The following is a 17087-nucleotide window of genomic DNA, read 5'->3' on the forward strand; positions in this document are numbered from 1 at the left end:
AGTATTTCTAAAATAATTTAAATTGACAATTCTCATTTTTCAGGATGCTTGGAAGTGTGGATGGTAACAGGTGGGATGCTTGGAAATATGGATGAGGACAAGACAGCAGTGTTTTTACTCAATGTTATTGGCAGAAGCCATCTGCAGTTATATTGCAGTTTCTTTCAAGTTCATATCCAATCTCATAATTGCTAGAAAGCCAAAATTTTATCAGTGGGCTTAATCTACTCCCTATTTTATGAATAATCAAAAAATCAATCATTCTTGGTGTTCTCAGTAGTTCAAAAGCAGTAATTTTTTCTGTGGATCTTGGGCAGGGAGAAGTAGCAAGGCTTTTTCTGCTAGGTTGCATGAGGAACTGAGGTAATATTTCTTTCAGTGCTAACATTGCTCAAAATATAGCTGTATCTGAAGTTTAGTCAGTGTTGAAATTGAAAGATATTTGGGAGGAGTACATCTTTTTGGTTTTAAATGCATTTAAAATATAACTTACTGTTACAAGATTTAATAAGGTGTTTCGTGCACTAACTACAATTTCTTTTTCTACTTAAAGATGGTTTCTTAAAGTGTATTCTGATCCTATTGATGTTACATACAAAACTGAATGTAAATCCATCAGGCAAGTTGGTAAGAAATTCCATTCAAATGTCAACATGTAAAAAAAATGTATTCTATGATTTCACTAGGACAGACTCTGAAGGGTTCAATATTTCTTTTCATTGTATTAGGATGGGAAAACAGCTTTTAAAATTGCATTGCTGTAAAATTAGTGAGAGCATAAATCTCTGTCTATGACAAAGGGGTTTTACAAAATAAGTGGCTCGACATATCTAATTTGAGTTAAACTCTTAGGCTTGTGTCTCCTTTTTTTTGTCTCCTATATGTTGTGTTAAGTAGATACAAAGTAATTAATTTGATGCCTCTGTAGATTTGATGATAAACTTTAAATAGGAATACACACCACTGTAATTTTTGTGGATCTTTCACACATGTACTGATTTAGCTAATACTGACAGAAAAATAACACTCATACTTTGTCACTGTTTCAGATTTTTGAAAAGATTTTAGATTTTGCTTTCTAATGGCTGGGAAATTACTAATATAGATTTTTATGCTGTTATTCACAATTTTAATTGCTCAAACCAAACTGATTCCATACAGATGCTTTAAATCTTGCTGCATTGGTTGTACAACTCAGGTTCCAGGAATGTCTTTCACTAAATACATTTCTCTGCTGAGTTGCTATTCTAGTAAGTGTATTGTTAAACTACTGTATCTGCAAATAATATTTATCTCTATTACACAGCAACGGGATCCTGTCTAGCTGTGATGAATTATGAAAGTACTGTGCCTGAAGAGATTGGTTTCCAGGAAGGAGACAAAATTGAGATCCTTGGTTACCTCGTTGAATGCATGGAATGGTTTGTTGGAAGACATCTGCTTACTGGCCAAATAGGTTTTGTAAAGACGAATTATGTTAAACTGGACTTACCTGGAAATAAGTAAGTGTTACGTATTTAGCTTGGAAACCAAAAGAGGCTTAGGAAGAGTCTCTTGAGCTTTAAAATACTGAATGTTAAACTTAAGTTTGCAGTTTTTTGGTTTGGTTTTGTGTGTCCTGTTGATAAAAATTGCCGTAGTGTGTATCAGTCAGAACAAACACAAAGAAATGGGAATATGAAATTAGCTTAGATATTGGGAAGTGTTGTCACATTGTACCTGAGTTTCTTACTGGGAAAAGGGATTGTTGTAGTTGTGTATATCTGGTTCAGTGTCTATTCTTTGGATCACATAATCCAAGAATTTTTACTGTTTCAGAAGATTCCATTTTTACTGGTGTCAAGATCTATGTTAAAGTATCCAACTTCTGATTTTGCTAGTACCATCACCATAGGCCTTAATTTGCTTCATATGAGGTTCACTTATGAATAATTGTTCATAATGCAAAAAGAAACCCATAAAAATGTGCATTTCAGAATGCATTGGGACAAATAGGCTGCTCTTATTATGTCTGGATTGCTTGCATGCTGAAATTAGGAGTTCTTAGATGTTGCTTGCAGTTTGATATGTAACCTTGAGCTTATTAGAAAATCAATTTCATAATGTCCTTAAATATTTGTGCTTTTAATAAATTCTCTCATAAAATGCTATACCGTGATATAGAGACAAAACTTACTCTGATATGGCAGAAACTGTTAGCTTGCAAGCATCATTAGGTATCATTAGTTTCTATATATGTTTGTAAATATGATGACTGATATTAATTTTGAACACAACAGGACCTGTAATGGGAAGCCTGTATTGGTTTCTCTTAACAAGTTCAAATTTTAGTGAGGCATTCAAACTTCATTAAGCTCCTCAAGCCAAATCTGCTTTGAGACACCTTCTAAGTTGCTTCTTTCTTTGTTAGAGCACAAGACCTGGATTTTCTTAAAGCAGAAGAGCTGTCTTGTTTTTCAAAGGAAAAACAATTAGAAGAAGTGATACATTTGTTGAAGCAAACTTCTATCACAGATGTTTGTTCTGTGTATAGAATAGGTAAGTACGTGTTTTACTCCTTTTTGCTGCCCAGGATACATGTATTGTTCCTATATCCTTGTTGTAAGTGACTTTTTTTCTATTTTAATGAGATTCCAGACTTTGTAGCTCCTTTGAAATATATTGGTGTTCAGTTTGATTGTAGATACGTCATTTAGATTTATTTTCCTGCTGATGCAAAACTTTTCCCAGCAGAGCATTTAGAAATCCTCTTTTGTCCATTTTTGAGTGACTTGAGCAGCAGGACTTTCAAATACTGCTGTTGAGCTGAACAGATCTTTAAGCCTTCAAATGACAGAGTGCTGCATTAGAAAAGGCTGTGTTCAGCTAAATATCTGCTTTGCATTTTTGTTAGAAAATGTGGCATAATAATTATTGATGGGTAGTGTAAACACACACGTCCTCGTGTTTCATTTAACTATCAAAGGCATAGCAAAATCTATTCATACAAAGAAATAACTTACTTTTAGCTACATCATCTCTACAGCTGTTATCTGTCGAAGTGCTTATGCTTCACATAAAGTAATTGCGACAATCGGGGTTTCCTCTGTAGAGACTTGGTCTAAGGTAGTCAATATAATTAACTGTCTTGCTAAACTGACCAGGAGCAGCAATTTCTTATCCCACCACAGGCTGTGCAAGACAGTGAAAATAATCAGCATGGCAACTGGCATATCCCGAGAAATATCTTCTACATACAAAAGTAATTCTTAAATGTTCTACAGATGTGTTATGTTAGACATTTCAATCTAGATCTTTGGGTCAGACTTAGGAAATTAATCTTTTCTAAACTTACAGGGAACATCCAATTTTTCCACCATATGGAACCGGAAAAAAAAAGTTATATTTTAGAATACTTAGAGATGAAAAAGAGGTAAGATACGAGGTAAGCTAACATGGCTTTTTTCTTTCTTACAGACCAGTTAGAAGAACAGGAATTTCAGAAAACTCATGAATGTGGTAATAAATATGCAAATTTTTATTTATTAAAATATTTTTATTTATTAAAACTAATGTAGCTTCTAATCTTTTTGCTTTTGTCTTTCTGATGTCTTTTCACATTCTAACTTTCTTCTCTCATTGCTTCTCTACCTTATCACTAGGTTTGGCTGTAAGATGTTGTAGCTTTCACAAGTATCAGATGCCTTTCTCAGACATTGCTATCCTACTGCAAAGTACATGACTTATTTTTACTGATGTGACCACACATTTTGTTTAAGAAGGCAAAGTACTTTTTATGGGACACCTGGCAAGTGCCCAGTTTGAATTCTAGTATATCTTCAGTCTGTTAGAAAACATCCCATAAATACATTCCCTAGAGGAGACACTTCGAGAATGCAGAATTATTTCCCACTGGAATTTAGCTACTAAGCTGTTACTACCATTACTTCCATTGTACTAACATTTTTCTAAATATCAATTTTTATGTTTATGATTCTGCTGAACACTTTCATAAATGGAGTTCTAAGGAAACTGAGCTCTTCAAATTTGCAAGGTCAATAAACTCCTGTTGATACTCAGCTGTAAGCTTTACACTGACTATGAATGTAACCTGATAACAGTGGGAGAACTGAAAAATGATAGCATGTTTGTCTTGTTTGTGTTTATAATATATTCAGTAGTGATAGTTCTTGAAGAATTTAGATCAGTGACCACAATGATAACCACAAACTTTGTGATTCTAGGAAAGATGATCTGCACCAGCAGAGAAGCAGGCTTGGTATCTGACAACGGAATCTTATTACATCTATTACACAGGCATGGCTGTCCACGTGGAAATAACGTGGGCAAGAGTACAGTACTTTCACAGGCACCCACTTCAGACTTTAACAACACATAGAGCTCCATCTCACCCTCCCTGGCTAACCTGCCTTAGTTTTCTAGCAGAATTTAGGCTTACCCTTATTCAAACCTTAAATCTATCCCATATTCATGCCCAGACCTTGGGCCCTTTATCCAGCCTCCACTATAGACCCTGTTTTTTTCCAGATTCTGGTGGTCTCCAGTTTACCAGGTGTCTGAATTGTAATTCTCTGGTAGTGCTTGCTCTTGCTTTAATATACACTCGAAGTGTACTTTGAGTCAAACACAAAAAAAGTTTGTGTTAGTTAAATAGGATGGAACAGACTTTGGTGATCAGGAACAGGTGAGATAATTGTAATAATCAGCAGTGTGCTTAGGTGTGGCAAGTCCTTTTATCCCCATTCCTCCATTTCCCATGTTTGTTTCTCCCTGACCCATCTTGTTCTCTTCTCCCCACCTTTGGATTGTCTCCTAAACATATTGTTGAGAAAGCATTATGTTTATATAGTGTTTTCTAACAACATCCTCTACTGATAAATGTTTCTGTTTGTCTGAAAGATCATTGTGTACATGCACCCATGAAACTTTGATCTGTGAATTATTTTTGAATTGCAGAAATTCCATGTTCACACTCTAACATGGTATCCACTAGCAAGAATGGCAGGATAGAAGAATTCTTAAAGAACTTCAAGAATTTGGAGGTCACACGGGCAGAAGGGCCAGCTACTGAAGGAAAGGATTCTGCCAAGTCTCCAAATCAGGAAATCCTTCCTCCACCTGCAGGACCTTGCTTCTACATCTATCAAGATGATGGTCAAGCATCTGATGTCTTTGAGTCATTGCTACTCTTCTTAAATAGGGAAGAGTATGAGAGAGATTTCAAAAACCTGTATGATTTCTCTTATCCGTTTATTAATAGCATGTTTTATGGCTTTTCAGAAGAAGACGAACTGGTTAGCTTTTTTAGCATAGCAAGAGAGTTAGCAAAGAAAGCAGGTATGTCCTGGGCACTAGCAAGGCTATGCTTTCTATTAGGCAGGCTAAGTTTTAAAAAGGTGAAGTTTTCCCAAGCTCGGGTTTATTTTGAGGAAGCGTTGGGGGCAGTAAGTGGAGGGTTTAGTGATTTATACTTTGTAATTGCCCTTTACACAAATCTAGCAGCCATCTACTTGACACAGAAGAACAAAGAAAAATGTGCTCATATTTTTGACAAGGCTACATCTCTTCTCATGGGAATTCCCAACTACATTTGCAGTGCTGACCTAGAGTCAGATATTCTGAAGTATGCTCTGAAGAGGACAATTTTGAGCCAGAACAAACATGCGGAGGCAAGGGCGTGCTTTCTACTGGTAAAACACTACACTGCACGCAAACAGCATGAAGAGGCACTGCCCTTCTTAGAAAGGCTGCAATTGTTGCTAAATAATTTGGGTTTACAAAACAACTTATCCAACAACTGTTATTTCAAACTAGCAGAGTCCTACAATGAGAAGTGTTTGCCACACATTGTGTTAAGTTGCATAAAAGTCTCCTCTTCCCAGAGCTCAAGTACTTTAATGGATTCCTTGAAAAGGATTGATTTAGTCATCAAAAATGCTCCGAAGCTCTATGGCTTGAGAAAACTCAAACAAATACTTCCATCCCAAATTGCACCTTACCTGATACAAGCTCTGTCTTCTGCATTTACAAGTGAGCAAGAAGGACTATGCAGCACCATCTATCTCAGCTTAGCAAAACTGTACAGCCACCACAAACGGTATGGAAAAGCCATTGTTTACATGATGAAAGCGCTGGACTCTGATACATCTGCGAAGCCAGAGGAGACTATTAACTATTTGGTTTCACTTGCTTGGTTATACATTCTTTACAGGCAATACGATGTGGCAGTAACCATTTTAAATGCTGTTGTAGACTCCTCACGGAGCAATCCTCGACAACTAGGTGTTGCTTATAATATGCTTGCTATTGCTTTGAAAAGAACAAACAACACAAAGGAAGCTGCTGAAAGCTGCTACAAAGCTCTACGTCTTTCTGAAGAGGCAAATATGACCCATAACCAAGCTATAGCCCTGGCTAATTTTGGAGCGCTCTGCCTGCATGCAGAAGCCAATAAGCTGGCAGAACATTATTATATCAAGGCAGTGAAGATATTCTCCAAACTTTCAAGCATGGACTGTGGCCAAGAGTTTATCCAAGTCCTCCTTCAACTGGGATGTTACTACGTTAGTGGAACTCAAAGAGAAAAAGGAAGGTTTTATTATGAATGGGCATTTTTAGTTGCAATGGAGACAAGTCATCTGGAAAGTAGGTTGTTTTTTTTTCCTCTCTTGAAGTTATGAAACATACCCTGTTTGGGAATGTTTGTTATATATAATGGTTTATACCATACATAATGGTTTTTCCTTAACATTTTATGTTCAGTTACATGACAGCTGTGATGAAAGTCTGCTCCATTCTGTAATGGTGGAGAAAATAAATACTTATTTGTTTTTCTGGTACTTTTCAGGCTTGTCAGAAATGATGGAGAAAATGTAAACATTAAGAAACAACTAAATAAATTACTATAAAGTCTAGAGACTTCTTTGGTCAATACTATTTATAATATCGATGTTCAATAATATTTATAATAGCTACGATATCATTGGCTGTACAAACAGGAAAAGACTCAAATATAAATATATGAAAACAATGGATACTCTGGATTACTTTTGCATAAAATAGTTGTATTTAGAAGAACCATGCTATATTTGTGTTTGCTGATTTAGGCAGTTTATGCGGGTAAGGTGACTGTTTTATCACTTTATCCTAGAAATCAAGTTTTAAGTAACCTCTAGCCTTGGTTAATTTTGTTGAGGGTGAAGAAGCTGGTGGTGGAATCTTCTTGTCATGACTTCTATATTGTTATTCACTGACTTCTGAGCTTATGAAACAGTAGGAATGCACTATTTTAAAAATAATTTAACTTTCATTTTAAAATAGAAATTCATGGCAGTATTTCGTATCTATTCCCCTAGGTCAGCTTCAAGCAATTAAACTGCTGTGTCAGTTCTACAGTACAGTTGTTCCCAATGAGGCTCAGTGTGTCATCTACAATGAATATCAACTATCTTTAGCTAGAAAGATGTCCAATAAAGATCTGGAGGGACAAATTTTGGAAACCATTAGTCAGCTCTACTTGTCTTTAGGAACAGAAAGGTAAGACATGCTGAATGACTTTGCTTTTATCCTGATTTTAACTTTTCTGCCATGCTAAAGGATCTCAATTTTTACAGCAGTTGAGTGTGACTGATTTTTTTCTCTCTGCTTTGCCAACACACTTTATTATAATTGAAGGGGGTCCAGAGCTAGTGAAGACTTCTGATTTTGCTTTTTTAAGTAACTATCATCTCCCAAGGGAGACAAGATGTTCAACAGGGATTAGCACCATTTCAAGAGCCAAAATATTTTTAAAATGTAAGTAAATGCTTGAAAAAATTATATGCTATGCAACACTTCACTGCGACATCACTAGGATTATTGCTGGTAGGTGACTAGTTTGCGATGATAAATTTTCCATGACAATTTTTCCATTGGAAACTGAACGGGATATTCCAAGTAAGATATCAAATTGTCTCTAAGTGTTTCCCTTTGAGGAAATGTTTTTCAAAATTTATATAAACAGAAAACCTATGTGCATAACTGCACAGTGTCAGTCTCCAGAAATTTCTACCCTGTTCTTGTTCTCGGAATACCATTTTTTGGCTTATCATTAAAGAAAAAATAGACTGCACAGCTCTATAGTGATTAACAGGTGCTTGAGAAACTTAAGGGGTTCTCACAACAACAACAAAGATTGTTTTTTTAAGATTGTGTCTGCTTTGTCTGAATTCTTTTCTTACTGTATCTCACTTGGAGTCACTTTAGATTCAGATATCTTTAGGCATACCTCAGTATAGGAAAAAAATATGCTTGATTGTGGGGAGAGAGTAGATGCTTATTTTAGCTTAAAGTAGCTGAAGCTCAAGCGTCTAATTTTTCTAATATGCCATCTAATTTATTCTGCTTTAACTGCTTCCATTTGCTGTAAAAGCAACCATGTACTTCATGGTATATTTTAATGTGTTTGTGCCTTGTGCTTGGAGGAAAGTGCATCTGGTCATGGTGATGGGAATTTACCATAAGATAGATAGAGAAGGATTTAATAAAGAAATCTGGGGCTTCTGTGGCTGGGCTTCTGTGGCTGGTATCAAGCACTGTAAGCAGCAATCAGTGCTGCCCAGTGACCTCATAATTTATATTCTCCCCCCTATCCCAATCCCAAATTTTGTACAAGGGTGGATTAGTCTGAACTGTGCATAAGTCAAAGCCCTAGCTGATATTTAGAAAGAGAAAATTACAAACACTATTTCTTTCTGAGGCTTGTAGGAAAAAGAGCAAATAATAGAAGAGATGAAGATGAGGAAAGATTTTTTTCTACCTGTCACTAGTGTGAGGTAGGGTAAAAAATAACATCTAAATAAAACTAAATAAATCACTCTGAAATAACATAATGTGATAACAATCTAACAGAAAACAGATTTGAACCAACAGTCTTTTACATTAATATAACACTTCTCTAATTATGATGAAAAACATTCCCCATTCTGAAGAGCCATTCCGTGATAAGGAGTTTTCCCCCATTTCAGGGCTTACAGATCAGCTCTGGAATATACCAAAAGAAGCCTTGGAATATTTATAGATCTCCAGAAAAAAGAGAAAGAAGCATACGCTTGGCTACGGGCAGGAAAGATATATTACGTTCTGAGGCAGAATGAGCTTGTGGATCTTTATATTCAGGTATGTTGTCAGCACAAGCATACATATGTCATCGGCATGGAGCAGGTGGCATGGTAAACAAACATAACAATCCCAGAGATTTTGCTAACTGATGTTTTGAACACATAGTAACACCATTCATGTAGTAAGCTTAACAGCTGAAAGTCTGAGCATCTTCATGTGGTGTTCCATTTTAACCTGTTTCTGGACTCTGGAAAGATCTTGGGCAGTGACCTTTACTGCCTGCTTTGTTGCAAATTTTGTGTTCTGTGCATCTCTTCATCCTATTACCTCATTGTCTTAACAGCTGTGCAGCGCCACAGCAATTGAATCATGTATGTGTGCTATGTGCTGGTGGATAACATGATTAGCATAGTGTGCTGGCTTGTAGGCCAGATCCTCAGGAAAACAGAGCAGCTTCTTCAGCAAGCATTTCCAGAGCATCTAAAGCATTCCTTCCATGGCTGTGCACAGCATGGCACAGGGCCAGCTGGAGCTGCTGCTGCCTTTGCAGCACTCGAGCTGGTGGTTTGCCAGCTTGGACCCCCCGCAGCTGAGCAGGATCTGCTGCTGCTTCTGTTGCTGTGCTAACAGGCTGAAAGATGACCTGAAGCTGGGATCCAGGCCTTGACTGTTGCAGCTGGATTGTCTGGAGTCTTTTTTGGAGCTGCACTGCAGCATAGACCTGAGTCTTGTAATGATCTGTACAGCTTCTATCCAATCACTTAGGTATTTAGGAAATTAATTTCTTGCTTTTGTTAAAGGGTTTAAAAATCCTTCTCCCCATCGTAAGGGAGAGTGCTGCCTTGTAGCGCAGGATATATACAGCATTTCACATAGCAAGATCTGAGTCTTGGTTGGTGTATGAGTGGTACCAAAATAGGATCATGAAATAAAATAACGTGACACCTACTGTTAAGATGTTTTGAAAAAAAAAAATACACAAAGACGCAGGAAACCATAAGGAACAAATTCATGTTTCAAATGTGCTGAGACACATTGTTGGCTAACTTAATTAATTTTTCTGTTAGCTTTTTGAATGCACGCCAGTAAGACCGAATAAATGCATTTATGGGAAGGAACTGTGCTATAGACATGTTATTTCTTTTTCTTTTACTAAACGGTTTTATCTTATAGCCTCCAAGTCAGTCATTCACCTGGTGGTGCAAAACCTAAATCAACGTGTGGGATGGTTTTCTCTGTTACACTCCTCTTCAAGAGGAAGGGTGGGTCAGGGACATGCACGTACATTCCAAAATATGTACATATGGAATCTGATATTTAGAACTGAGTACCTCTGCTTAAGGAAAATCTTAAAAGAGGAATCTGCCCACTAGAAGGCAGACCACAGGGCCAGTAATTTGTGCAAATTATCACAACTCAACTTGCATGTAAAGTACAACTTCCAAAAACGTAAAACAATAGTTCTTAGGTGCCTAAAGCCAAAACATTCTGAAAAGGAGCACTGCCTTTGAGCCAAAGTTGGGAGTTGCACTTGTATTAGTTTGATGCAACTTGAAAACCAAAACAAGATTCATCCTGCTCTGTGTGCAAGTCCCCTTTCCCATTACTACTTATCCTATCAGTAACTGAGTATCCTGATATCACTTACTTTCTTTGGGGCGGGTGTATGCTTCCTCTCATTAAACCTTTTTTGCTAACGTGGCATACATTTAGTTCAGAGCAGCCAGGATGGTAGAGCTGCATTTAGTTACAGAATTCACAGGCTTTTAAATCTGTGCTGTTAGCTATATCTAACTCACAATCATTTATTTCTATGATAAATTTGATTTCAATTTAGTGTTACAACTATTGAGAACAGTACTTTTTTTTCCCTTGTTGTTCTGCTGTGTGCTGAAAAAGTTAGTAGGATATTATTGACAGAGAAAGGGAAATTGTAACTCTGTATGTGCCTATATTCCTTTTTCAGCATCTACCACTCAAAAAGAGCGTACCAAAAAAAACACAAAGTATGGTCTCATGAAGTAGAGTTTTTCCTATATTCTAATAAGAAGAGGGGCCTTAACAAGATCATTTTTTTCAATCAATAGTATTTATAATTTTTTAATCAAGAAATTACCAAGATTTTTTTTTCTTTTTTTTACCCCATTCCTTGTTTTCAGGTTGCTCAGGATGCTGCTCTCCATACAGGAGATCCCAATTTAGCAATGGAATTGTTTGAAGCTGCTGGAGACATATTTTTCAATGGTTCATGGGAAAAGGAGAAAGCAGTGACTTTCTACAAGGTTTGTGTGTTTTGTTTTTTTTTTTTACAGCATCGATAATTACATGTTCTCCCTTTGTCACAGATTTCTACAAATCCTGAATCTCTCAGCAAACAAGATTATAACCTATTGTAACTGAGTACTTTATGCCATGCTATTAGTAGATTTCACCTGTTGTAATTCTTCTCTGTTTAAGATGTGATATATTCAAAGAGCAAAAGAAAACCAGAAATTGCTTGACATGATGTAAACAGAAGTTTTTCAGCGCACAACTTGGGGTTCATAAATACCTAACTTGTTCTTGTGCATTTCAGGACAGGGCTCTTCCACTTGCTGTTGAGATTGGCAACAAAAACACTGAGCTCAGATTATATAATAAACTGGTGGAATTGCTGGTGAATCTGAAGGTTTACGAGGAAAGTCTGGAATATGCAAAAGCATCTCTTATGCTTAGTGTAAATTTAGGTAAGACCAATTTCAGTTACAGCTGGATATGAGTGATATCTCCAATTTAAGACAGGAATCTAAAAATAAGATGTTTTCGTCCTTCAAATTCAGTCAGATTTCCTGACAGGAATTCATAACAATACTCTCCTTGCTATTTTTGCCTCTGTTCAAGAAAAAATAATGTTACTGTTGCCTCTTCAAACTCTAAATTCATATGGAAAGTGTACAGCACAGAATTAAGTGTGGGATTCCAAGCCCAAATTTAATGTGCTTTCTTATAGCCAAGCTGCAATACTGATCAATACTTTTGTGCCAAGATGCTTATGAGTATCATGTACTCTATTCAGATTTGCTTGTAGCCTTGCTGGTGAACAGATCAAGGAAAAAGTAATTAAAAACAATAAGGCTAGATTCCAAAATGATATTCTTTGTTTTTGAGAACTGTTCAACTGATTAAGAATGCTCCTGTCCCTCTGTACGTGCACGGACAGATCATTTTGATCAGTCTGATCTTTTTTCATATAATTTCTAATATAAAGTTTTCACTGGGGAGGTTAAGGAAGTTTGTAATCCCATTATCTATTACCCTTTTGAAAACTTCCAAAAAAAAAAAAACTGTTCTTTGTAAATACACACAGTGTGTGATACATGAAAGGTATGAATGCAGTTATTTTAGAAAATCCCAGAGACAGTCAAATCCAACAGCAAAAAAAATCAGAAATTTTCTGGGAATTTTCTTAAGGAAAAGGGCAGGCTTCGCCATGTATCTCTTGGCCATGTATCAAAACAAAAATAGTTTTGATCAACAAAATACTATATAGAAATAAACTAAAAAAAAAAAATACCGATATATCCTGGTTTGAGAAAATTTCACTTTTGTTTCTTTGATTTTATCCTGATTTGTACATTATCTCATTAGGAAATCAGCTAAATGAACGAATAGCTTATCATCGTCTGGCTGCCATCCATCATCATTTGGGTCACTGTGAACTAGCTGAACACTTTTATTTAAAGGCCTTGTCCCTCTGTTCCTCTCCCCTGGAGTTTGAGGAGGAAACATTGTATTATGTCAAGGTGTACTTGAACTTAGGAGACATAATATTCTATGACCTTAAGGTAAGACATACTAAAAAATGCTGTGGAAAAATCATTATGCTGAGTAATGTTTCATCACATCACTTTACTAAATTGTTGTTATGCATTTAGAATGTAACTAATAAGGTGGGAGAAGATCTGAAACTATATTTTTCTGGTTTGTTACCTAACAAACTGAGCTTGGATGTCCTCTTACACAGCTGTACTGTAGAAGGTACTACCTTTTTTTTTTTAATTTCAGGATCCCTTTGATGCAGCAGGCTATTATCATTTGGCACTTGCTGCTGCCATGGACTTGGGCAATAAAAAAGCTCAACTGAAGATTTACACAAGACTTGCAATAATCTACCACAACTTCCTTGTGGATCGGGAAATGTCTCTCTTCTTTTATCAAAAGGCAAGAACGTTTGCAACAGAGCTGAATGTTAGAAGAATAAATCTAGCTCCTGATCAGTGTTATAAGAGTTTATAAACAACTTTGAAACAATGCAATCTAGCAATTACAGAAATAGTTAAAGAAATATTGCATGGGTTTGGCAGGAGCATGCAGAATGAGTTCAGTGTCTCAAACTGCATGTGCTGTGAGCAGGAGTTCAGCATCCCAAGATAAATTACCTGTTTTCATGACAGTGGACTGCATTTTATCATTTCTAAGATACAGTCCTGCACTTGTTATTTGAGGATCAGCCTATGAACTAAAACCAAAACCCATCAGCCTTTATTCTTTTTTAATATTAAAGTTTTCTTTGCTATCTTTTTTTGCCTAGTTGCATATTGGAAAATGATCAATGCATATATGTGATGAAAAGTATTTAATAAAGCATTGTAGAGAAATAGCACTCCGCACAAACTGGCTTTCTTTGTATGACCTAGTTCTTGTTTGACCTACCTCTATTTAACTTAATTGATGCCAAAGAAGTATTTGCACAACCATGTTAGATGCAGTATTTGAGAATTAGTTTGATCCAGTTCCCTAGCAATCAATCACCCCTCATTTCCCAACAAACTAACCTACTGCAGAACTCAGAGCCTCTAATTATCTTTGAAATCCTGATGTTGTATATTGTAAAAACTAACCGGTGCTCAGAAATGAAGTCTCCAGTAATATGCATGTTGTTCCGTGGATTTCATTTGTCATGTGAAGGCTCTCTTTCTCAAGACATTTTTAATTGACCTTCTTCAGAATTGTCAGTATTGTCTGCAATGACTTAACACAGCATTTCCTACAATTTTACATATAATTACATTATATTCAGAAAAATGTATTCTTTCATGTTAGTTGCAAAAACACTAGATTGTTAATTTTGGTAGTTCTAAATCTTTGTGCCTCAAAACATTTTCATATTAAAGCTTTATTAGAAATAACATTGTAGATTGTATATACTGAATGTGTATATCTATGAAAAAGTCTGTTAGTTTCAATTAAAACATTCAGAGAAATTTTGAAATCATGCCTCTTCATTCTCTGTAACAATTTCATATAAAAACAGTTTGCTATATTTTTGCTATATTTTGCCATATTTTTAAGGGACTTTTAGAAAGAATGGAAGCTTCAACGGAAGATACGCACACAGACTCAGTAAGCAGGGGGGAGGGTCGGCTACGTATTGTATTTTGTTTTTTATTGTCAAACCTGGGGGAAGTGAGAGGTGCAAGAAACAACTTATTTTCTGGTCTGTGTAGTTATGTATTCTCATCGTCTTGGTTCTTTGCCCAAGAATCTATTTTCTTTCCTAAAACTATCATTCGCAGCAGACTCTGAAACTTTACACATATGCAATTGGGTATTTGATTTTTGCCATCTTCCTGACCTTGTGAATTCTTCATTTGTTTGTTGACTTCCTCCACTAAAGGAATAGAGTATGCTTGTAAATATGTCACTCACCAAATATAGCTTAGCACTTTGCTTTTAAAAAAGAAAAAGCATTATGTTGGACAATGAATCAGACCCCTGATTGTAGGAGTGTGTACTGCTGAAAGCAATTCCACTCAATTTTTCTGAACACTTGCAATCAGACTTGAACTAAGCATTAAAGCTGGAAGTTTTAATGTTCAGGTAGCTTGGGAACTTACACTAAAGGCATAAACACATTCACTCTGGTGTCATACTGTCTCAATAAGCATTGGAAATGTCTTCTTCCTTGCCTTGGCCTGAAAACTCAACAGAAATCTTGTATTTCCAGTAAATCTTGTATCTCTCCGTAGAGCTGGGAAAATTGCTCTCTGTAAAATAGCTTGATTTTTCAGTGCTTGGCAGTCTACTCTCCATTGGGTTTTCAGACTAGATAAAGTTTTTGTTGCCCTGATTCCACAGGATTTTTGCTTTCATAGCAATCCAGTCCTTCATTACTAACTCACCCTTTAATGTTAAATTGTGCTTGTGCAGTGTCTAAAACAACCATTTCTTGGGCCCTGCATTCAAGACAGTTGAACAGCATGAAAAATGTAGCTAACTTTTGAAAAGATAGCACCTGAATTCTCTCCCCTTGCTCTGAGAAATTCTGTTTTTCTACTCCATGTGGTTAAAGTGATTCATAGGCACGGAACTTCAAAGAGCTGCATTTCTATTAGATGTCTAAATGGCATTTAGGTATTCAAAAGTTGTTGGACTTCTAAGTATGCCTTTTCTCCAGAAAGTACAACATCATTTTATGATTCTGTGGGAGCAAATGCAATGCACTTGAATGGCAAAGTTGGAATTTACAAATTCTGGGAGGAACTGAATCTGGGCTAAAGGATTTTACTATTTAGTTGTGTTCCCTTTGATCAGGAATGGTAAGATTCATCTTCCCTTCAGGAAGACACCTGTCAGATGGCTGTGCTCCCCTTAGCATCAGAGAATGGTCAGCAGGCTACAAGGCAGAATTCTACAGGTGGGTGAGATGAATCTTTCCTGGCACGCTCTCTGGTGCATGTCTATATAATGTCTCAAATAATCAGACTTCCACTCTGTTTTGCCACAGCTGTTATGTAAATGATCAAACATTCTTCAAGCTTAATGAAGCAAAAAGGCTGAACAGCATGGAATCTGGATGCCTACTAGATGGGGATAAAGAAAAAACATACCTCTGCAGAGGATGTTTGTTAGAAAAGCCAATGAGGAAGAGGATGTTTGGTTACTAAATGAAGAAAAAGACACAGAAAGCAGATGCAGATTCAGTGGGCTTACACTCAATGCTAGTTATATAGCCAGACAGTAGAAAAAGTTTGATATTCTTTTAATGAGCCAAAAAGCCCTTCTGGGCCGTTAAAAGCTCTGCAGGCTACTGGCACACCAGGTATTTCTACTTGAATTGAAAAAATAACAAGCTTCTATTTCCAGGAAACTATGAACTGGTGCCTGTGAGCAGCTACATACCTAGAACCCTGTCAAATATAGGCACACACCTGTGGTGGTTCCTCATCCAGCTATGGATATCAAGTGTCATCCCTTCATTTTGAAAATGGGACTAGGGAGGATGTAATACTATGATCATTGTACAGAATACATAATTACTAGAAAGGGGTCTCCCTGACACACAGACACAGACATGCAGGCTTTGGTCTGGTCCTTCTCTCCATTTCTTCTGGTTAGATAAAAAGATGTGCCAAATTCTGCATGCCCTCTGGGTGCCTGTGAATAGGGAGCTCGACCTTGTCCTCTCAGGAATTCACCTGGGAGTAAAGGAAGGTTGAGCTCCACCACCTATGTTATGAAGGACTTGCATTTAACACCTCTGCATAACATACACTCTCTGGATTAGAAACTGGCACACAGGATTTCTGGATGTTGGGTGTCCATTATTTAATTAATTTTATTAGAGTAAGAGTACCATTTTTTGTTTGGTTTTGTTTTGTTGCAATTTTGGCCTTTTCAGAGAAGTTACACCTGCTTCATGCTGGTTTTAGCAGGACCTAAGCCATTCAATATTAACGCTTCAGTTTTTCCAGGACCAGAATCTAAGTCACCGCTAGCCTAAAAAACCTGTAGCCACTTGGTGGCACTCTCTAGCTTTAAATAAGTGGTTTCCAGTCCTGGAGGCTAAGGAAAGAATTCAGAAACCTGAAAATGTAGCACACGGTTCCTCCTTTACTCTTCCTTTCCAAGCAAAAGCTAACACCTTGTAAAACCAAACCAAGCCCTTCAAAAATGATGTCTGAGGTCCTTTCTAGGGACTCTTCTGGTAAAGCCCCTTTACCAGAGCA

General features: G+C 36.7%; 1 protein-coding gene across 7 annotated transcripts in view; it reads left to right on the forward strand.

Moving 5' to 3' along the window:
- Positions 1-14342, forward strand: part of SH3TC1 (SH3 domain and tetratricopeptide repeats 1) — a 36683-nt gene extending 22341 nt beyond the window's left edge. For all 7 annotated transcript variants that reach the window (XM_080591998.1, XM_080591999.1, XM_080592000.1 and 4 more), the window contains 11 exons: positions 554-627; positions 1307-1502; positions 2411-2538; positions 3457-3498; positions 4957-6645; positions 7356-7536; positions 9006-9156; positions 11259-11381; positions 11675-11825; positions 12727-12923; positions 13144-14342. In XM_080591998.1, coding sequence (XP_080448124.1) covers positions 554-627; positions 1307-1502; positions 2411-2538; positions 3457-3498; positions 4957-6645; positions 7356-7536; positions 9006-9156; positions 11259-11381; positions 11675-11825; positions 12727-12923; positions 13144-13374 — 3163 coding nt within the window. In that variant the 3' untranslated portion in view covers positions 13375-14342. The remainder of the gene's footprint in view (positions 1-553; positions 628-1306; positions 1503-2410; positions 2539-3456; positions 3499-4956; positions 6646-7355; positions 7537-9005; positions 9157-11258; positions 11382-11674; positions 11826-12726; positions 12924-13143) is intronic.
- The last annotated feature ends 2745 nt before the right edge of the window (positions 14343-17087 follow it).

Source organism: Anser brachyrhynchus (assembly GCF_964034855.1).
Source record: "Anser brachyrhynchus genome assembly, chromosome: 4".
Taxonomy (NCBI): Eukaryota; Metazoa; Chordata; class Aves; order Anseriformes; family Anatidae; genus Anser; species Anser brachyrhynchus.